This window comes from Arvicola amphibius, chromosome 7, assembly GCF_903992535.2.
Source record: "Arvicola amphibius chromosome 7, mArvAmp1.2, whole genome shotgun sequence".
In the NCBI taxonomy this organism is placed as follows: Eukaryota; Metazoa; Chordata; class Mammalia; order Rodentia; family Cricetidae; genus Arvicola; species Arvicola amphibius.
In genome coordinates, this window is record NC_052053.1 from 102,637,892 (window position 1) to 102,660,834 (window position 22,943).

Here is a 22,943-nt window from a genome sequence, read left to right on the forward strand (position 1 = left end):
GAACAAGTGGAAATGTTCTGCTTACCCAATGGACACTTGTTAGAATTACCTTTCCCTTTAAAGATTTATTTAGGCTGGAGAGCTGGCTCAGCAGTTTAACAGCACTGACAACTCTTCCAGAGGACACAGGTTCAAATCCCAGTATCCACATGGCACCTCACAACTGTCTGTAACTCCAAGATCTGACACCCTCACACAAACATACATGCAGGCATTCATTTATCATGTATAGTGTTCCGCCTGCTTTTTCCCTGAATGCCAAAAGAGGGCACCAGGTCTAATTATCGATGTTCCTGAGACAACACGTGGTTGCTGGGAATTGAACTCAGAACCTCTGAAAGAACACCCAGTGCTCCTCTGGGCCATCGTTCCAGGCACTAGAATTCTTATTTTAAAGAGCAGTATAAGAAAACACAAGGGTAACTATGAATGAACTCAAGTCCAAGAAGACATTGTGAGGCTACACATGCTGCACTCTAAGAACCAAGGAAACCCAGGGCTCAAGTCCACTGGAATTAGAGCGGGATTCCTACAGATCTCAAGACCAGTGAAGGTCAGAGCTACCTCTCTTGGACAGAAGTGGGAAAACTGACTCGCAGTAACTTCAGCTTATGGCCTGTTCGTGATCTTGGTGGCCTCCTTCAATTAAATCTGGTAGGAAAATCAGCCACAGAGTCACCATTGTACAAGCAATGTCTCAACAAGGCTCCTTTCCACTGGACAGCTCTATGGAACAGACTGACATAGTGGATCTCAGACAAGGGCTGTCCATGGCAATCTCCATGTCACTGGAGCATGGGGGCTGGTGGTTCTAAGACTAGGCTGCCCGTGAGAATCTGGCTGACTGGGTCTAGAGAAATGCTCAGTGGTTAAGCACACGGACTGCTCTTGCAGAGGACCCAGATTCAGTTCCCAGCATCCACATGACGGCTCACAACCATCCAGTGCTTTCTTCTGACCCCATTGGGCACCTGCCATGCATGTAGTATGCATACATATAGACAGATAAAACATGCATACACGTAAAATAAATCCTTAAAAATTTTAAATAAATAAAAACGTAAAAAAGTTAATCTGGTTGATAGATACCCCTCCATTGAGTTGCTCTCAAGAAACAAGAAGCTTAGGGGCTTAGAGAGACGGCTCAGTTGTTAAGAGCACTGGCTGCTCTTTCGGAGGACCCTGGTTAGAGTCTCAGCACACACATAGTGGCTCACAACTGCCTACGACATCAGGTCCACGTGATCTAACACCTACATCTACAGCATCTACAGCAGTGGCGCACAAGCTTCCTGATGCCGCGACCCTTAAATACTTTAATACAGTTCCTCACGTTGTGATGACCCCACCATAAAATCATTTCCACTGTTACTCCATAACTGTGACTTTGCTTCCATTATGAATAGTAACGTAGATATCTGTGTTTTCTGATGGTCTTAGGCGACCCTGGTGAAAGGGTCATTAGATCCCAGGGGTCGTGACCCACAGGTTGAAAAACCACTGCTCTGCAGGCAGTCAGTATAAAAGTGGTGCACAAACATATATGGAGGCAAAACACCCTCTACGTAAGACTAATTAAAAATCATTTAAAAATAAATAGGAAGTTTAATAAAAACCACTTTCTAATAATCAAATCCATCAAGAAGACTACACGTCATACTTGACAGCTTGACAGCCCTGTGGCTTACAGCTCACAAGCCACTGGGAGAGGCATCATTCTGACACATGGTCATAAAGCAAACAGTATAGTGTATTCCTTTCTAACCATATGAATTCATAGAAAATAATGACATCTAGTGTCCAAAAGATGCTGTTCTCCTCAGCAATACAGAGCGGGGATGAGTGAAGCCATCAACACAGATGGGCGACTGGGGGATTTGGCTAGCTCAGTTTTACAGAAAATGAATGTGGGAATTGGAACGCCCTCCTTGACTGTTGGCAACAGAGAGGATCTCCTACAATCTTCATACCTGCATGGGGCTCACTGGGACAGGAGCGCTTTGCAGTCCTACAGAGGAGCAGCGGGTGACCCTGGGCTCTGGGGAGCCACAGGCCCAGCACTAAAGCCCAAACAGAAGTGACCTGCTACCAACTTGGAAAAGGATTTATTTCTAGCTCTGATGATACTCTGGATAAATTAAAATACCTAGTGAAACAGTCACTACTAAATTCTTTTGTAAAGATTTTATTTATTTATTTGTATACAGTGTTCTATCTGCAGGCCAGAAGGCACCAGATCTCATTACAGATGGTTGTGAGCCACCATGTGGTTGCTGGGAATTGAACTCAGGACCTCTGAAAGAGCAGCCAGTGCTCTTAACCTCCAAGCCATCTCTCCAGTCCCCTAGATTCTTTTAGAGCAAGTGTCGAAGGGGATTCATCACACCCTCTTTCCTGTCGGGCTCATCGGCCAAGTTGCCATGCAGGACGGCTCTTTGGCAGGGTGGACTCACCTCTGCGACCTTCTTCTTCAGGTTGTCCCTGCCCATGTAAGAAGCCTGCTGGGAGATAATGCCCTCTTCTTTTTGAATCAAAGCTGTCAAGTTGTTTTTAAAATTCTGATACTGTTTTAACAGCTCCAGAGCACTTCCACACTGTTCAAGGCTATACAGGAAACAAGGAGGGAGACGAGCCATATGGCTTGGTCATATTACCAATAATGGTGATATAGCAAACAGATTGTATAAATAATCACCAGATTCGTACCTTTACTAATTATGTTAACATGTTAACACATGTAAGCTTTGGGAAATATATAGGATTACATGTCAACATACATAAGTTCTGAGGAGATATACAGGATTACGTGTCAACATATATGAGCTCTGGGAAGACATACAGGATTACATGTTAGCACATGTAAGCTCTAGGAAATATACAGGATTACATGTCAACACATGTAAGTTCTAGGGAGATATACAGGATTACATGTCAACACACATAAGCTCTGAGAAGATATGCAGGAAACTCTGGGAAACATATGGGATTACATGTTAACACATGTAAACTCTAGGAAATATACAGGACTACATGTTAATACATGTAAGCTCTGGGAAATATATAGGATTACATGTCAACACATGTAAGCTCTAGGGAGATATACAGGATTACATGTTAATACATGTAAGCTCTGGGAAATATATAGGATTATATGTCAACACATATAAGCTCTGGGGAGATATACAGGATTACATGTTAACACGTGTAAATTCTGAGAAATATACAGGATTATATATCAACACATGTAAACTCTGGGGAACACATCTCAACAGGACCAACTTTCCAACTCATCAACCACAAGACCCGTTGGAATGACAGCCCCTCCCTAGCATTATCAGAGATTAATTTAAATCAGATTATTGCACAACCCACCTACGGGACAATCTATTCCACTCATTCTTAGCTCAACCATTTTAGAAAGTAAAATAGTTCAGAGAATATGGTAGCTAACTTGGCTTCCGGTATAACTAGGTACTACTTAGTTCTAGAACTTTAAAGGAAGCCCTGATCTATGAAATTAAACTAGATCATACGCCACAGACAGGTTTGATTGTGACTTCCTTATACACAGGTTCCATCTGCACACAGGGCATGCTAAAGGGAGGGTGGAGAAAAAACCATAAGAGTCCAAAGACTTAAGGGAAGGTGCATGGTGGCTCAGAGTCTTCCCACAGCAAACAGGTCATATGCTTCCTGAAGGACACAGGGAGGGAAGTGGCCCCAGCCATAGAGGTGAGCACCGCCAGGATGTGCCAGCACTGCATGTGACAGATGGTGGCCTGAGAGCTCCAGCAGGATGCCCTATGTTTGCTTCTCTACGTCCAGGGGACACGGTTCTTAAACAAACACTTCAGAATGTTAACTACACAGACACACTTTCAGACTCAGAAGCGATGCGTCTCTTACCACTCAGTGAGAGAAGCTTTTGTACTCTCCCACAAGGCTGCAGTATCTTGACACCGTTGAATCACCATTTTCTCTTGGCCGTCTTTGAATTTTGGAAGAGAATTAGCCATTTGTTGTATGCACATCTTCTCTTCTTCAAATCCATCTAGGTCCTTATCCAGCCTGAGTAATGATTTTTTCCTTGAGTACGGAATTTTAAAAAATGTATTAGCCAATTGTTGATGTAGTTGATTCAACAACAACAACAAAAAAAACACACATGGGAAATGTCAGGATTGTGCTTTCATTGTCCTCATGAGATTAATGGCAAAATTAAAAATTCCTACTACAAAGGAATTCCTGGAATAAGTACAGGAATTTATTCCTTCATTACAGAGATCAGAGGGTTTCTTGTATTACCAGAATACTATTTGGCATCTTAATTAAATATAATAAAGATACAAAGCCATAAGCAACAACATTTTCCCCTTGGTGAACATATGTACATATGTGCATATGAGAGCAAATACACAGAACATGCGTGTGCCTGTGGAGAACACAGGCTAGGAACAGGTAGGTGGTTGGACAAAGCAAGGCTTCTAAGAAAGGGTGGGGGACCAAGGTCTACAAAAAGCTCTCCCAATTCAAAAAGGAGCCACTTAACTAAGGGTTTATCCTGAAAACCAAGCCTGGAGAAAGAATGCCATGGCATGAATGTAAACTGCAACTGCCCAGCTCTACCTCCTCGCCTCCAGCTCGCCCTGGAAGCCGCTTCTCACTGGCGTTCCATTCTTACTCATTCACCTAAACCGCAACTGAGATTCCTAGCGTCCCCACACTGGGAAATGCCAGCTCTGTCCAGGTCTTCCTCCTCCTCCTCCACTGGCCAGCAGTGTCTCACACAGATGGTCACTTCCTCCTGGGCAAGGCTCCCAAGCCCCTCTTGGTCTCCCTGAGTCCCCAATCTTCAGCTAGCTCTTCCTTATTCCCATGATCTCTTAACACAGAGTAGTGCCCTTCCAGGTACAACTTGGACCTCCTCTGGGGCATCTAAACTCGGTTATTTGGCAAGTTTCAGTCAACCTCACGACTTTAAGCAGCAACTGACGACTCAGAGGTGCATCTCTAGCTCAGACCTTTCTCCTGACGGCATTTTTCTTTAAGTCATGTTGAGACGGCTACCAGAGACGGACAAATGGGCACGTCAAACCTGTCGTTTCTAAAAAGGAGCACACCTGATCTGTCATTCAGTAGGCTGGGAAATGTCAGTCTTTCTCATGCATTAATGGTGACTCCATTCTTACAGCTTCTCAGGTCAAACCCTGGGAACCATACGGCACCTCAACATTTTTTTTTTTACCTCACCCCTGCTCTCCATGTACCATCATCTTCCCTCACCTGGGGAGCGGCTCCTAGGCTCTCATAGTCTATGTTCGACCAGCCATAGACCAGCCATAGAAAACCAGTGATGGTTTGAACCACATCATTGCCTGCTGCTTAGCACTCTCTAATGACATCCAGGTCACTCAAAGAAGAAGCCAGAGTCGCAGCATAGTCTCATATGAGTTAAGCCCCATCCTGCCCTTGGCATCCCATCTCCCTTCCCTTCCCCTCAGGGCTATACTGTCTCACTTCCTTGCCTCTCCACATCCACACCTGGGTTTGTACAACGGATGCCTCAGTCTGGAAGGCTCTTCCCCAGGGAGTTACAAGTCTTGCTCTTGTACTTTTTGATTTTTGGCTTTGTTTTTCTGTTTTCTGAGACAGGGTTTCTCTGTGTTACAGTCCTAGCTGTCCTAGAACTAGCTCTTGTAGACCAGGCTGTCCTCAAAGTCACAGAGATCCTCCTGCCTCTGCCTCCCGAGTGTTGGGATTAAAGGCATGCACCACCACCCAGTTTGCTCTTGTGCTTTGTTTGATGCACATGTGTTCACAGAGATATCAGCCACCTTGCCATGGCCACCTCTTCCTCCTTCCCTACTCAGCTCTGTCTCATCTGGTTTAGTCCTCTTTACCAGTCACACTACATATCCTCCCCTCCTAGGGACTAATGAGCTCTAGAAGAGTCGAGATCTTTCGGCCTCTTTTGTTTAAGTGCAACACTCCCAATACCCTAAGCCGCTGAGCATGAGACATCTATTTATTATATTCATGGCTACACAAATATGCAGATGTCATTTATATACATGTAGCTCTTGATTCATGTACCAATATCCATTACTTTTGGTGAACATATAATTAAAATTTACTGAAGTAATGACTACACAAATGGTTAGTTCAATATCTCACTACACACTGGGGCACTCTAAGGATAAAAGTCTCATTGAGCCTGAGGGGGGATTTTGGAGGGAAAGGCATATTAAATAGTAACGACTAAGGAACTTGGGTGAGCTAAAAACTCCTAAGCGACTACCAAGTCAGAGAAGCTAAAATGATAGAGCGGGAATGGTTTGGAATATTTATTAAGAAGAGGAAGATTCCACAAGAGCGACTCCTGCTAATACCTCAGTGTTCACGAGCAATCTGGCAGCCATATCCTGAATGCTGAAATTAAAATGGCTTGTCTACTGCCAACCTCCTGCAGTTCCCACAATGCAGGTGTACAGGGACATGTGACGGCATGTGGCCTTCAATAACAGACCCTTTCACTTTGTGATGGCTGACACTGTCCACTTGAAAGGAGCAAGAATTCCCTCACACCTGTGCGGGACGATCTAGATTAGAGTAACTGAGTTGTGAAGACCCACACTAATTGTGGGCAGCATCCTTCCCTGGGCTGGGGTTCCTGTACGGAATCAAAAGCAGAAAGTGACCCAAACACTAACATCTGCTCCCTGATTGCGGTTGGCAGCTGCCTTGAGCAGCCGCGGCCAGTATTTCCCGCCATGACCTCCTTCCAAACTGGGAGCCAACAATGCTTTCTCTGTGGGGCCCCTTTGGTCAGTATTTTATCATAAGAAGAGGGAAACAGAACTGAGAGGAGCAGTTGAGGCATATATGAACTCCGTAGGTCATGCTAGGCTTTCACCCTTAAGGGAATGCCACAATACACGGAGAAGAATGAGGACCAAGATCTTCAGTCCTTCACCAGGGTCTCGCTCCATGCCTCCCATGTCCAGGAAAAGACATACTGCAGAGGGGGAGAAAATGAACATTTTGTAGAGGAACTTTATCAATAAAAAGTAAATTCTCGTGAAAAGCGATGCAGAACTGACTAACCAGAGTGGTGAGATAGGAACAGAAAGATCCAGAAGTATTTGGAAACACAGCAAGTGCCACTGTGGATGTCACCGTGCTTACCGATGTTTCACAGCTGGCGCGGTGGGATCCTTAAGACCAATTTTACTGATCTGATTCTGGATGTCTTGAATATTTTTAAAGAGCTCATAATTTCTGGAACTACAAGCCTCCAATAAGGTCTTGTCCTCGGTGAGTCCTTCCTGTTCACTCTGGCCGCGCGAGTCTGAGAACTTTACTGACAAAGCACCAAGAAGCTCCTCACAGGTGGTAAGCTCCCCTCCCTCGGCATCTTTGACGTTTATGCCAAGCGTCCTCAAGCGTTCATCCAAAGGCCCGGCCTTCTCCTTCAGCAGGAGGATGTCTTCCTCCACAGTTCCCACGGCCAGAGCACCCTCTGCTGCATTCGCGGCAGGAGGGCCTGCAGGGAGCTCCACAGAGAGCTTTGCTGCTCTCAGAGAAGCCAAAAACTCCTCCAGAGCCTGCAGGACATCTTCAGTCATGTCTACTTTCTGTTTCATGGTCTCCAGCTGGAGTCTGCATTTCGGCACAATGTCCTGAATTGCACGCTGATCGAGTGTGTGTAAATCCACTGGGACAGAGCCACGCGGCTCCTCTAAATTGGCACACAGTCCGATCTGCTTTGCTATGGAATCTCGGATATCCTAAAGTTAAAAAGCAAAACAACAAAAACAGTGAAAAGAGAAAGAGCAGCCCTGGATCGAATCTCATGCACCATGCTCATTCATGTGTGCACTCACTCACATGTACTCTCTCTCTCTCTCTCTCTCTCTCTCTCTCTCTCTCTCTCTCTCTCTCTCTCTCACTCTCTCTCTCTCTCTATCAGGCAAACACACACACACAAACACGTAGGGCAAAAACTAAGAGAGAACCAAGTGCTGACTAAATTTGATCTACAAAAATGTTTTTGAATTTAACCAAAGCTGAACATTTTAGAATCAGGGAACATTTCGGTGGCGGATGAGCCAATACCAACTGTTTCTTATTCTAGCACCTTCCTCACGCCTGAACTCCACAAAGAAAACAAGTACATAGACACACTGCTTCAAAGAAACTACTAACAGGCCAACAGTGAAGTGGCCTGTCTGTGACTGGAGGAGTATTTAAAATGGGATCAGGGTTGAGTAAATTGAAGAATATGCCAACTTCAACCTGTGAGCCAGCTGCAGTGTTTAGAAATTCAGTCACTGGGCTGGAGAGATGGCTCACTGGTTAAGAGCGCTGACTGCTCTTCCAGAGGACCCGGGTTTAATTCCCAGCACCCTCATGGCAGCTCACAACTGTCTGTAACTCCATCCTACACTCTCACACAGACACACATGCAGGCACATGAAAAAAAAATTCAGTCACTGAAGACATTCCTAAGAAAGGCTTTATCTTAAAATGAAAGAAAATATCCCTTTACGTACTCCCTGGTACCTTACCTACCTCTAAACTTCAAGGAATAGAACAAACGAGAAGTGAATAACAAGTATAAATTATTAAGGTATTTATATTATGACTTAAACTCTAAATCTCACTACGATTTTTAAAAAGTTAAAGATCTTTGAACATCTATAAGCGTCTGAAGAATTGAAGATCGTGTAAGTTATGAAAATTTATTCACCCGCAGATTCTGATAGACGCCATCAACCTTCACAGGATGCAGGTCCTGAACAGTCACTGTGTGGAAGGGCAGATGGGGGCCACAAAGGAGAGCACACTCCTTCTCCAGGGGCAATACGATCTGCAGGGCCATCTCCAGTGACTCCAGTCTGCGGGTAAAACAAACCAGATGTGATGGGAAAACAGTAAGAGGCCGTCCCATAAAAACATGCCCACACTGCCATTTAGCCAAAAGAAGGAAATGGCTACCCAGTAAAAATAAATATAATGACATGTACAAACCCTCGCATTAAAACCCAACCCACAGATCCAAAGTGCCAAAGAAATCAGGCAGAGATACAGCTCAGTGTTAAACTGCCGTCCAGAAAGCATAAAGCTCTCCATTTGAACCTCAGTACTAAAATAATGATAAATAAAAATTTAAAATAAAATGTCAAAAATATATATCCAAGTACACACACACACACACACACACACACACACACACACACACACACACACCATCCATTCATCCATTTATTTAGTAAGAGACCAGGGTTAACTATCATCCTGTCGGTCTGAAACAAGTACAACTCACTTCTCTAGTGTTGATAATTTGTTTTGTTTTGAGACAGGGTCTTATGTAGCTCAGGCTGGCCTTGAACTTGCAATGTTAGCCAGGGTGACTTCAAACCTCTGATCCCAAACCCTAGGATTACAGGTGCACAGCCCTCTATCCACTTTCCAGGGTGCTTAGGACAGGAAGGAAGGCTTTGTGCATCAGCGAGTTCCCTGCCAGCCGAGCCACATCCTCAGCCCCTCGGATGTCACCACTCACCATTTCTCCCCACTCTTCAATGCATGCCAGCACCTAAACCTTCAAGAGAGTCTAACAGATGCCACGCATAGTGAAAAATTGTTGTTAAGTATACTAAACATTTTTCTTTGGAAACACAAAGATTTCTTCTTCGAAATACAAGGATAACAATGAAATTTAGCTTGGATGTAAGGACTAATAGCCTCAAAGTTATTTTTTGCAATTATGAAATTGTGATATTTCCATATTACAAGTATAATTGCTTTTCAGAAGTATGGAAATAAATGGGGCCCAACTGATAATAATAGGTTCCACTGATAATAATTTAAAACATCAAATTTAAAACACACAGACTCTGAGTGCTGGCTACTTCCCATGTAAGATGGGAATATGTACTGGGGACACAAACCCCAACCTCATTCATTCAGTCATTATTTGTTGGTGTGCTTGTTTATATGTGTATGGGTGTTTTGCCTACATGCATGTATGTGTAACATGCACATTTCTGGTGCCCATGGAATCCAGAAGGTGATGAATTCCTTGGAACTGGAGTTACAGAAAATTGCAAGCTGCCATGTAGGTGTTGGAAACTGAGCTGGGTACTCTGGATAAGCAGCCAGTGCTCTTAGCAGCCGGGCCATCTCTCCAGCCCCCTTGGGTTCTGTGTAGGACAATAACAACACTGTCAACACTGTCATTTTAAAAATGAAGGAGTCAATGCTCTGAAAGGTGGTGGCTCAGAGAAATTCATATCCAAGGAGAGACATGGCCTTTGAAATTAGAAAATACTCCTGAGTATGACATAACCTCTTTAGGTAACTGCTTCCTTATTGGTAATCAGAGACCTGGGTGTTAGCAACTTGGCCTCGCCTGGTGCACACCATGTGGTGATGGGTCAAACCATTGGTAGTGGGAGGGAGGTAGACCCGTGGGCATCACTAGAAATGACCGTGAAGGAGATGGGGGACTCCATCCCCTTTCTGTTTCTATCTGCCCTTAGCTTCTAGTGAGCGGACAGACTTCCTCTGCCAAGCACAGCCACCATGATCTTCTCTATCACCATGGTCCCAAACAGCAGGACCAAGTGTCCAGGGTCTGCAGCCTGTGAATGTTGGGCCCAAACAAACCTCTTCCCTTATTCGCTTACTTTATTTGTTACAGAGACAGCATTAACGGGACAATCTGTTGTTGGGTTGTGCAAACTACATGAATTTTGACGGCCCCGTGGCCGCCTTGCTTACAGTGACTCACACTCTAAGCGATCAGCAAACCTGAGCGGTACCTGGTGTTCAGAAGCTTCTGAAGCTCGTGCTCTTTTTCCTTTAATAAGTCTCTGGCCTGGGCTAGTGCGAGCTTCTCTGTATCGCTCACCAAACTTTCTAGAGTCAGTGAAGTGGCTTCAAGCTCATCCCAGCGAGCATCAGCATCGGCTTTGAAGACCTACGTGAAAGAATGAGTCAGTCTGTCAGGTCACCAGTCAGAGGCTCACTTACCCTTCCCTCACAAGACGAGATCCTCGCCAACCTGTGAGCAGATACAGTGCCCCACGAGAAAATTCATTTGCAATGTTCATCAACCATTCACAAATAAACTACCCCACAGGGAATAATGGCATATAATCCTCACTCAAGGGTCAGGAAGAAAGATCAAGATAGGGTCACCTGTCATCAAGCCTGACAATCTGAATTCTATTCACACACACACACACACACACACACACACACACCCCACTAAATAAAATTTAATTAAAAAAAGAAGAAACCTCATTTAATGAAGTTAAGCCAGTTAAAAAGATGGTTCTCCAAGGTATCAAAAAATCACTTCCCCTAGAAAACACACACACACAAGTATGAGAGCTGCAGAGATGGCTCAGTTGGGGAAGTGTCTGTCACACAGCATGAGGAACTGAGTCCAGGCCCCATCACTCAGGTAAAGAGCTGAGCACAGGCTGCACTTTTGCCAACTCAGCACTGGGAAGCAGAGACAGAAGGACCTAGGAAGGGGGGGTCCTAGGAGCTCTGGGTTCAGCAGAAAACCCTGTCTCAAAAGATAAGGTGGAGAATGTTAGAAAAGACACCCACCCAGGGCTGGCCTCTGGCTTCCACATACATGGGCAAGCACATGTACACACACACACGCAAGCACACACATACACACAAGCACATACACATTCATACAAGTATATACACACAAGCACATGTATACACAAACATGCCCACATGCATACACATAAGCACGTGTACACATCCACAAAAACACATATACGCACACACACATGAAATAACAGATACTCGCCGGGCGGTGGTGGCGCACGCCTTTAATCCCAGCACTCGGGAGCAGAGGCAGGTGGATCTCTGTGAGTTCGAGGCCAGCCTGGTCTACAAGAGCTAGTTCCAGGACAGGCTCTAAAAAAAGCTGCAGAGAAACCCTGTCTCGAAAAACCAAAAAAAAAAAAAAAAAAAAGAAAGAAATAACAGATAACTCTATTTTCTCTAAGTAGAAAATAGTTACATTCTAAATGCAAAGAAAACTTGGAATGAACCATGTTTCTAGATATAAAAAAAAAATCAATGAAAGGCCACGCATAGTGGCACACACCTTTAATTCCAACAGTCACAAGGCAGAGGCAGAATGATCTGTAAAGTTAAGGCCAGCTTGGTCTACATAGTAAAAAAAAACTTGCCAAAAAAAGTAAATGAAATTCATTTATGGCTTACAATTAAACGTTTGTACTGCTGGACTATTCTAATTCCTTCTCCTGGCTTCTCTGTTCTTTTAAAGTGTGTGTGTGTGTGTGTGTGTGTGTGTGTGTGTGTGTGTGTGTGTGAGAGAGAGAGAGAGAGAGAGAGAGAGAGAGAGAGAGAGAGAGACAGAGAGAGAGAGAGAGAGAGAGAGAGAGAGAGAGAGAGAGAGAGAGAGAGAGAGAGAGAGTTACAGAAGGCAATGAGCTGCCTGACATGGATGCTGGGAACTGAACTCCATCCTCTAAAAGAGCCACAAGTGTCCCTGACCCCAGTGAGGAATGCCATCTTCAGAAATTACCTGCAGCTCTGCCAGCTCACCCTGCAGGCAAGCACTGCTCCTTTCCCTTCCACTAGGAAAGTCAGACGTGAGCCTGGATTTGCTGTCCTGCAGGTGCCGCTCAACAATTTCTCTCTGTGTATCATACCTGGGAGAAAATTAGTGCAGCATTGCTTAGTATGGGGAAGGGGGTACTGGGGGCAGGGCAACGTATAATGAGATATGTATATATGCATTTACACGAAAAATGACACACTGAAACCTATCTGTAGTGGTATTTCATTTGTATTTTAATAAAAAAAGCTTGTCTGAAGTTCAGAGAATAAAGCAGCTGCACTGATCAGCCTTACAGACCATGCAGAGGAGACATACACCTTTAATCCCAATAGCCATACTAGGTGCCACAGAAATTGGGCGGTAGTGATGCACGCCTTTAATCCCAGCACTAGGGAGCAGTATAAGATGGGAGGAGACAGTTCTCACACACAGGCTCATTCTGAGTTTCCTGGAGGCAGGATCGCCATTTCAGACTGAGGTAGAAGTAAGAACCAGTGGCTGGCTGTTTTGCTTTTCTGACCTTCTGGTTGAACCCCAGTTTCTGCCTCTGAACTTTTAATTAATCATGCTATACCTATTTCTTGTTCGCTAACCAAAAATTAAATAACTTTTAAAAATTACTTAATTTAAAAATAAGACAGAAATATTTTTAATTACTATCAACTGTGCATGAGGAAATACCCAAGGGATTTCTGCTTAAATTAGGGCCACATGCCAAAATTACAACTAAAGAATAATCCAAGTTTGAAAAACACACAACTCAGGCAGATGAAATGGCTCCGCGAGCAAAGGCAGCTGCTGCTAAGCCTGATGACTTGATTTTGATCCCTAGGGCCCACATGGTGGAAGTTGTCATCCGTCTCCATACACTTGAACCCACGCACATCACGAATGAATAAATGTTAAAACCCTTAATGTTAAATAAGCTTTCAAATAACTAATGTTCAATAATAAATGCTAAATGTTAAAATATCTTAGTAGTTAAAGGTGTCTGCCACCAAGCATAATGATATGAATTTAATCCCCAGAACCTATACTGGAAGAAGAGAACACACACACAAATAAATGTATGTGTACATATATGTATGTGTGTGTATACATGTGCATGGGTATGTAAAATACGTGTCATTGATGGAAGAGTTTCGGTGGATCTTCATTGTTTAAGAAGTCACCTTTCCCGTAAGTCACTTAGAGAGCCGCAATTCTTCCCTTCCTTCTCCATAGCACTTCCTTCTTGCTGAGGCTTCAATTCTGGTGTCCGGCTAAAGTTCTTAATGGGTTCCATTCCCTAAGCAAATATGCAAAAGAGTAAAGACAAAACCTAGACACATTTACATGAGAACTTAATGCTCAGAGATGTACCATTGGTTCTTATATCCAAAGTCAGGAGAGAATACAAGTCTCTGATATGTCTCCACTCAGAGCAAAACCTCAGAGGACAGAGGACATTGGATAGGCCGACCTTGGTCTTCTAATTGGTAAGGAGGACAGCCAGGTTCCCAATAGGGACTCTGCATCAGACCTCCGGGCTCAGTCAAGAGCAAAAGCCCTGAAAACAGGCATTCCCCATTCCTTCCCAACACCTGCTGCCTGGCACCCTTCATGGTGCCGTACAGTAAATGCCAGTTTCTCTACCTTCAACAATTTTGCAAACTCAGTTCCCAAGGGAGACAAAAGACATTGTGCTAAGAATCCAAATGACCCAGCTCATCATAGCACGATGGGGGCGTCTGTGAAGACCTCGGTCAGCTTCAACCAACCTCAAGAGCAGCAGACACAATTGGTCTTTGGACTTTGCGGGCAACTGTTGGTATGCTCAGAAGACTGCTAGGCACACTGCAGCCGGGACGGGCATCATTCTAACTCTTTGAGGGGTGGTCTTCCTCACGTTTTGTAAAGTGGGAAACCTCAGTTAATGAAAACCATCAGATAACTAAACAAACCCGCATGAGAACTGGAAGGCTGTACACTTATGCCTTCTACACTGAGTTTCTTTGTGAACTATACACCTTGCCGCCCCACATTCGACACCTTTTCAGTAGACAGCTGGTTATCTGGTGTCTCAAGCAGCGCCTCGCTGTGGGCATCCCTTCTGCCATTCTCAGGTGTGGTCAAGGCACCCCTAGGAAGGAAATCATGAGTGCATATTAAAATAGAGTAGGGGAATATGGAACCTTAAAAGCATGAATCATTTAATGTTGTTTGACTGCACAAAAGGCTTCTTCTAGCTTTGTTCTGAAGCACGGCTCCTCTTACAAGGTACCAACCTCTCCTTCAGTGTGCCTGCCTGGGAGGACTGCAGGGTCATATGAATCTCGGAAGCACATTTCAGAAGTCTCTCTATCTTTTGTTCGTAATCTCCGAGTGCTCTCTTCAATTCCTGCTGACTCTCTGGTGAAGTCAACTCTTCGCACAGCACCCTCAAGACACCCACATGGTGTTCTAGCTGGCACGCAACACTTTCCGGAGAGAAGCAAGCCTACGGGAGGGAAGAAGGCATGATCTGAGCTTCAGCGAAGTACACGTGATCAGAAACTCCAGCTGTGTTTGTGACTGACAGCATGCTCTTTTATGGACCGTCTGCCATGAGTTAGGTACGGTAATAGGTACTAGGGAAAAGTGATAATGGGAGCCAACTCTAAAGGAGTCCCAGTTCAATAACCAACATGCAGACAATGGTCTGTAGCATTGTGATGTTAGGAGCACACTACAACCGGCCTGCTTCACAGAGAGAGCCATCCGAGTTGGATGCAGAAGGAATGCAGAGCTCTGAGGGTGAATAGAGGACTAGCTTAGATTCTCTGCCCGTGGATATAGTCAAACATCCCGACAAAAGCAAGTTAAAGATGAAGTGTCTCAAGGTTCCTAGCACAGCCTGGCACAGAAGGAAGTCAGGAAGGAGTTGCTGGTCCTATACATCAGCAAGATGCCCCCCCCCCCCATGGGCATGCCCAGAAACCCATCTCCTAGGTAGCCCAGTTTCCATCAAGGTGACAACACAAACCCATCACAGAGCCGTCATCTCTACCAGAGATGGAGGATGGCAGGTGGTAAACATTCTGAGAGCACAGGTCCCCTGTTGCTGTTGGAGTGCTCAGCCTAAGCTAAGACGCTGAAGGGATGTCCTCGAGCCTTCTAAAGAGATGGGGCTGTCCTTGGAGAGGGGAGAGAGCTACTGCTGGGACCCATTGAGCAGACAAAGACCGCTGAGACAGCAAAGCCATTCGTAACCAAGACGTGAGGAGAGGAGGAAGCGAAGGGTGAGAGGTGAGGCGACTGGTTCCATTCAGGACACGTGAGCCTGACGTCCCTGAGGAACATCTGTGATAGGCACCAGTCAGGGGTAGGCCACAGAGACCAGGGAAACGCTGCTGGAGAGAAGTGCAGGCTCGATCAGAAACAGATGAATAAACAATCTGAAGGGTATAAAATTGCATACTAAGGATGGATGGAAGTGAGAAATGTAGACTATCCTGTCCAAAAACTAAAATATTTAGGAAAAGAGAAGATGGGGAAATTTGTGAAGGATAATAAAACTACAGCTTCTTTTCAGCCTGTGTGTGTGTATTTATGCATTTAGATACACACACATACACACACACATATACACACATACACACACATATACACACACATATATATATATATATAATTGCATATAGGTATCTCTATGTCTGTGCAAGGGAGGGTAACACTGAAAGTCACAGAAGTTGACAGTTAAAAAGAAGAGAGGCCTCGGAGCTATGGACCACACAAATCCCATCAAAGAGGCAGGGGACCGAAAAGAGGTCATCAGCTTGGCCCCCGGGATCCTCTATGTCTCGAGTATTCATTTTCACAAAGCTCTGCTTTTGAGGACCCTGTCTCCTGACAAAAACAAAAACAGACAAACAAACGAAAAACATCCGTACTACAGCAATAGCTGAGACAGTTAGGACCAGTCTCAGGAGCAGGAGGTCCCCAGCCATCACAAGAGAAACAGGAAGCAAGAATGATGGCTGAGATTTCTCATGTCAGGTGGGCAGAAAGCACAGGGTCCTGTGAGAGCCCAGACCACGTAAGTGTCGCACCTATGGGAACGAGCAGGCGAACGTGATCTCCACAGCACGGCCAATCCTAGGCCATGAACTTACACCATGGTTGCCTAGTGAACAGGAAGGGCTAACAGCGGTGGGCGTGGTGTGGCTTTTACCTCGTGCTCCTTGGCGAGGCCCCTGGTCTTCCCTCGGCGGAGAAGCTTCTTCTCCTTATTTATTTGCTTTTCAAGTTTTGCAATATTGTCTCTCAGCTTTCCTTCTTCAATGTCTATTTTTAGTTGTTGGATATACACAGAAATTTCGTGATGGAGAGGCTGCAAACAACAAAGGGGTGTATTAACCACAAGAAGACAATCAGCTGAACTCCTTTCTAGTTAAAATAAAATGGCCACGGGAACAAAAGGAAGGCAGAGAAGCATGCACGGTGTGTTCATTCGACCTCATAACCTTCGGGAAGAATGGTGAAAAACATTCCAGATCCATAAACCTATTTTGTTTTCTTTCTAACAACTAAAAATGTGTTTTAAACTGTGAAAGATGCTGTTGAGAAGATAAAAGACAAGCTATAGACCGAGGGGGATGCACTCAGAAGACGCATCTGAGTCCAAGGAGATCTAACAAACAGATGGGCATGTCCTGGATGGGGCTCTGGAGCCGACACAAAGCAAGGCAAGGGAGGGCGTGAATCTGAGGAAGCACGGGCTTTAGTGACTGTGCCACCTCCACACTGGCTCACTCTCGGGGACAATTCCTGCCCTAGAACTCTCTCAACTACCTCTGCCACAATTCCCTAAAACGAAAACTGCTCTAAACCAGAAGCCCATGTATAAAACGCTTAAGTGGTGGGCATACACCTTTAATCCCAGCACTTGGGAGGCAGAGCTCTGTGAGTTCCAGGTCAGCCTGGTCTACACATGGTGAGACCCTGTCTAAAAAACAAATCAAAAATAAATTTTCAGAAAAACCGTTGATAGATTTTAATTCAATTGCATGGACATCTTTGACCCAGAACCCATTCCCCACAGGGAAGCGGAAAATCCGAGAATGCTCAAGTCCCTTATGGAAAGTGGCGTAGCATTTGTGTGTTACCTCACACCCTCTCATACACTGCCGGTCATCTCTAGATGACATATAACATTTAATATAAAGTAAACGCTCTGTAAACAGCTGCTGTGCTCTATTGTTTAGTGAATCATGGATGGGGAAAGAGCTGTACACCCTCAGAAAGGACACAAGTCGTTTTTCAAATGTCTTTGACCCACGGTTGGTTGAATACATGCACACAGAACCCAAAGATATGGAGAGCTGACTATACTGATTAGATACAAACAACTATTAGCAATAATCATTTATCAAATGTACCATCTATGTCTTATTTGTAAATCTTTGTAACAATCCTGCCAATTAAATTGTGCTATTCCCATTTTACCAGTGAGGTTCCTAAAAGTTTAGGAACCTACCCAGGGTCATGGCTTCACCTCCACCAAGCCTCTCCCTGTTTTGCTAGAGAAACCTGCATGGGACCATGCTTGACTATATTATCTCAGCCAGGATCCAGCCAGGAACCTAGAAACATGCTCAACTTTTCATTCTGGGGATATTAAATGGCTCCAGGCATGGAAGTTCAGACTAGTCAAACCAAAACCAAAAGGCAATCTAGAGAAAAGCAAGAGGAGAGAGCAGCTCCACCCCTGGGCTGGAGGCCTTGGTGGAGCCCAGGGAGGAGGGAGTCATGGAGTCTCCAATGCTAGAGAGACATGTTGCTGCTGAGACATTATGGAGAGGCAGGGAAAGAAAGAATGTAGGCTCCCTTCCTCTTCCTCCAGTTGTCTCAGATCTATAAAGCATTGTCCCTAGCTGAGGTGGATACTAGTTAAGGCAGAGCCCGGGAATCAGCACCACTAGCTGTATTGTGGAGTAGACAGGGAAGCTAGAATGGCTCTGATGACTAACAGGCCCAGCACCAGAGCCACAAGTCCAAGGCCCACGCTGCTCTCACCTCCCACTTGGCACGTGCGGCTTGACACTGTTCTTCCAGGAGCAGCTTCGCATCACCCGGGACACTGCACTTCAGTTCTTCAACAGCTTGCAGATATTTGGCCAAACTGTTGGTATTAAAAATTTCTAATGCTTCCTGAAAAAGAAAATCATGGAAATCGGATGATATTGCCAGATTCTTTGAGCTAATTTGTTATGTCTTTAGCAGGGAGAACCAGAAGGGGAGTTGATGGTGACCATCTGAAAACTTATAGGAGGCATTTAATGTAGGATTTATGTGGCACACATTTAATACTGTGCATGAGCAATCTTATACAGCCAGGAGATACCACTACCTCATCATCAACTCAAAGTCTTGCCCAAGGCCAGTCCATAGACAGACGGTCCCACCCCAGGGAAAGAGCTGCAGCAAACAGCCGGAGACAGACTGGCAGGACCTGTATCTCCTCCTCCCCAGGCATGCTCTCTGAGAGCAGAAACCTGGCTCAGGTAACCAGTGAATGACAGAACAAAAAAAAACAGACGGGCTGAGAAATCCACAGAAGGAAGGATGGATTCTGGAGAAGGCAATTACAGGGCAGAGACTCATTCATCCACACAACATACATTTAGTAAGCACCTACTATAGACACAACACAGTGCAGAGCCCCAGGTCCTTCTCTGCCCAGCAGTTATCAAAGCAGCTATGTAGTGAAAGATGACTGAGAATTCCTCATTCTTCTGCCTCCAGATGTGCACCACTGGCAAGTTGTACGGCTTTCTTTCTCTTTCTCTCTCTCTCTCCCCCTCTCCCCCCCCCTCTCTCTCACACACACACACACACACACACACACACACACACAGAGGGGGGACTAGTTGAGATGAAGAAAAGATCAAAGGGAGTGAAAAGGGGTAAAGAAAAATATTTTCATGTGTGAAAATGTCACAATGAAAACTATTATGCATAATGTAGATATGTACACAGACACATATGTATAACATAGATGTGTACACATAATGTAGATATGTACACAGACACATGTGTATAACATAGATATGTACACATAATGTAGATATGTACACAGACACATGTGTATAACATAGATATGTACACATAATGTAGATATGTACACATACACATGTGTATAACATAGATATGTACACATAATGTAGATATGTACACATACACATGTGTATAACATAGATGTGTACACATAATGTAGATATGTACACAGACACATATGTATAACATAGATATGTACACATAGTGTGGATATGTACACAGACATGTATAACAAAGATGTGTACACATAGTGTAGATATGTACACATACACACACACACCTAGTAACCAATAAAATAAACAGTCCAAAAAGTAAACCCACAACAACCAAATGCTGCAAACTCTCTTTACACAAAACAATATTTTTGGGTTCTTAAGTCATACATAAGTATATGTCTATGGAAAACTTCTTTTACATTTGCAGAGTTTAAACAAAGTGCCTCTATGCACCTGTTTTCACTTAAAGCCTCAGCAAATCTGGGACCTGGGCTGTACTGAATTAATATGCTCATTTTCAAGTTTAAAAGCCAGAGAAACTAAATTCTTCCCAATCTTGGAATCAGCAGTGCTGTTTGCACTGTTCTTTGCTTGAATATCTATTTTTAATACTATCAGGGAACAATGTCTAGTAGTGGGGAGACTTTGCAAGTTACAGTGACTGCACGTCATTGTGTGAAGGAAGCATCCACCTCTGCACCATGGGGAGCTGAGGATAACTGTTCCCCATGGGAACAAACTTCCCACCTTGTACTTCGCGACGAGTCCACCAGGGCGCTCCCTTTGCCCAAGTAACTGCTGGGCTTTCGTGATGTGGGACTCAAGGTCCTTCTGTGCCTCTTCCACTTTTAGCCTCGCGTCTAGCTCCTGGGATTCATCAGTTACGTTCTGACACACTGCAGACAACTCGACCATGGTGATCTGTGAAGGCAGAAAGGGGAAAAAAAATAAAAATCTTCTCAAGTGAACAGCTGAAACAACTTACTAACTCCCTAAGTTTCCAATCTTTTTTATTCTAGAAGCAGTTTATATTTTACAATTAAGCACAGAAACATATAACTGAAAAATCTCTATTTTCCAATATGCTCTAAATTATAAGGAAATAAAGTATAATGTAAAATTAATATTTAAAAAAATATTTCCAAGATTTGGGCCAGATCTTCCTCTTGGCCCACTCATCAACCACTTGGTTCTAAACAATAAATTCATGAAATAAGAAACGTTAAATGGAGACCTGGACTCCCTCCTTGGCTTCTTGAATCTTTGCCTGAAGCCCGGCTCTGAGGACATTCTGGAAGGACTCCAGGTTCGAAGCACTCTGAACATCCATCTGTAGAGTATCTTCAGTTCTGGCCAGAAGCTCCTCGTACATAGAGCCTTTAGCGATGAGATGCTATAAAAAACAAATCAGGGATCACAGTAAATCGTCAGCCTCTAAGCCACACGCTAACCTTATATCAGCAAACTGGAAAATGGTTAACTGTTAATTCAGAATGAGGCAAGCTTGTATCCTAAAAAAGAAATGTTCATTTTAAAAGCACATCTTGATGGGTTAGAGTTGTGGCTCAGTTGGGATAGCTTCCCATGCATGAAACCAAGTTCTATCAACTGCACCGCATAAAATCAGGCGGGTGACGCATGGCTGCGACTCCAGCACTCGGGCAGTAAAGACGGGGAGCAGAAACCTAAGTACATCCTTGGCTCACAGCAAGTTCACAGTCATGGAATTCAAGTGGCAGTGCCTCAAATATAAATAAATAAAAATAAGGGTTAGAGAAATGGCTCAGAGGTAAAGAGCCATTTGCTGCTCTTGCAGATGACCTGAATCTGGTTCCCAGCACCCACATCAGATGGCTAATAACTGCCTGTAACTATAGCTTCAGAGGATGATGCCCTTGTCTGTCACTACAGACGTGAGCTCAACCCACACAGGTGCATACACACATATGCACACGCACGCACACACGTGCACACACACATACACACGCACGTGCGCGCGCACACACCCACACCCACCCACACACACACACACACACACACACATGCTCACACACAAATCTCGCCGGGTGGAGTAGTGTATGACTTTAACCCCAGCATTCAGGAGACAGAAGCAGGCAGACCTCTGTGGGTTTAAGACCATCCCGGTTTATATAGTAAATTCTTGGGTAGCCATGACTACACAAAGAAACCTTATCTCAAAAAAAATTTTTTTAATGAATAAACAAATCTTAAAGAAAATATTTCTTGAAAAATTTAAATAAGTAAAACACCTGAAATATTGTATGAACACAATTAGCTTCTGACAAGACCTTTTACAGAATACTCTTCATAAACATTCCAATAAAATAAAAACTAGAATTCATACAATGACATAAGGAGGAAATCAATGGGAAGAATAACAATTTGTGAAAATAAAATTGTTCTTAGTCAATTAAGGACCAAGTCAATGAAGGAAAATTAATAAATTTATTAGAGAAAATGACTACTAAAATAATCTTTTAAAACTACATTTTATGGAACATACAAAAGTAAATTCCAGATGGACCAGAAAGTGTTGTGTAAAATATAAAGCCTCAATGAAGAATGAATTCTCCAAGAAAATTCAACCTACTGCCTGGATGTAGTCTTTCTACTTCTTCCTTTTTTCTTTTCTTTCTTTCTTTCTTTCTTTCCTTTCTTTCTTTATTTATTTTTTTATTTTATTTTTTTATTTTTTAGGATATAAGTAGAGAAAGACATGACTATAGGAATGTATATATGTATATACTTTCTCTGCAAAACAAGTTACTAGCAGGTCAATGATTTACTAAAAATATTTGCCACAGGAATGAAAATGGACCACAGTTCACAGAGCTTATGTAATTCAAAATTTTGAGATGCCTGGTCTGGTGATTGCAATCCCAGCCAATCAGAAAAGCTAAGGCAGAAGGTCAACCTGGGTTACAGGATGACTTCAAGGCCAGTCCGCATAACTTAGTGAGACTCTTTCTTAATGTAAAAAACCATGAAAAGGGCTGTAAAAACCCATACAGGTCAATGGTAGCTGCGCACATGCTCTTTCTCTCTCTCTCTCCCTCTCTCTCCCTCTCCCTCTCTCTCTCTGTGTGTGTGTGTGTGTGCGCACACACACACACACGCACGCGCGCATGCACACACACACACACACGCGCGCGCGCGCATGTACACACACACACACACACACACACACACAGACACTCTCACTCACTCACTCCCAAAAAAGGGAAAAG

At 44.0% G+C, this 22,943-nt stretch overlaps 1 protein-coding gene across 1 annotated transcript in view; it reads right to left on the reverse strand.

Moving 5' to 3' along the window:
* The window catches only part of Syne2 (spectrin repeat containing nuclear envelope protein 2), a 301,471-nt gene that overhangs the window by 177,441 nt on the left and 101,087 nt on the right, over positions 1 to 22,943 (reverse strand). The window contains exons 20-32 of the mRNA XM_038337460.1: positions 20,930 to 21,088; positions 20,443 to 20,616; positions 18,659 to 18,793; positions 16,815 to 16,973; positions 14,890 to 15,101; positions 14,654 to 14,744; positions 13,795 to 13,910; positions 12,587 to 12,713; positions 10,827 to 10,984; positions 8,750 to 8,897; positions 7,186 to 7,787; positions 3,907 to 4,086; positions 2,454 to 2,604 (exon numbers count right to left, since the gene is read on the reverse strand). Of these exons, the coding sequence (XP_038193388.1) occupies positions 2,454 to 2,604; positions 3,907 to 4,086; positions 7,186 to 7,787; positions 8,750 to 8,897; positions 10,827 to 10,984; positions 12,587 to 12,713; positions 13,795 to 13,910; positions 14,654 to 14,744; positions 14,890 to 15,101; positions 16,815 to 16,973; positions 18,659 to 18,793; positions 20,443 to 20,616; positions 20,930 to 21,088 (2,412 nt within the window). The remainder of the gene's footprint in view (positions 1 to 2,453; positions 2,605 to 3,906; positions 4,087 to 7,185; positions 7,788 to 8,749; positions 8,898 to 10,826; positions 10,985 to 12,586; positions 12,714 to 13,794; positions 13,911 to 14,653; positions 14,745 to 14,889; positions 15,102 to 16,814; positions 16,974 to 18,658; positions 18,794 to 20,442; positions 20,617 to 20,929; positions 21,089 to 22,943) is intronic.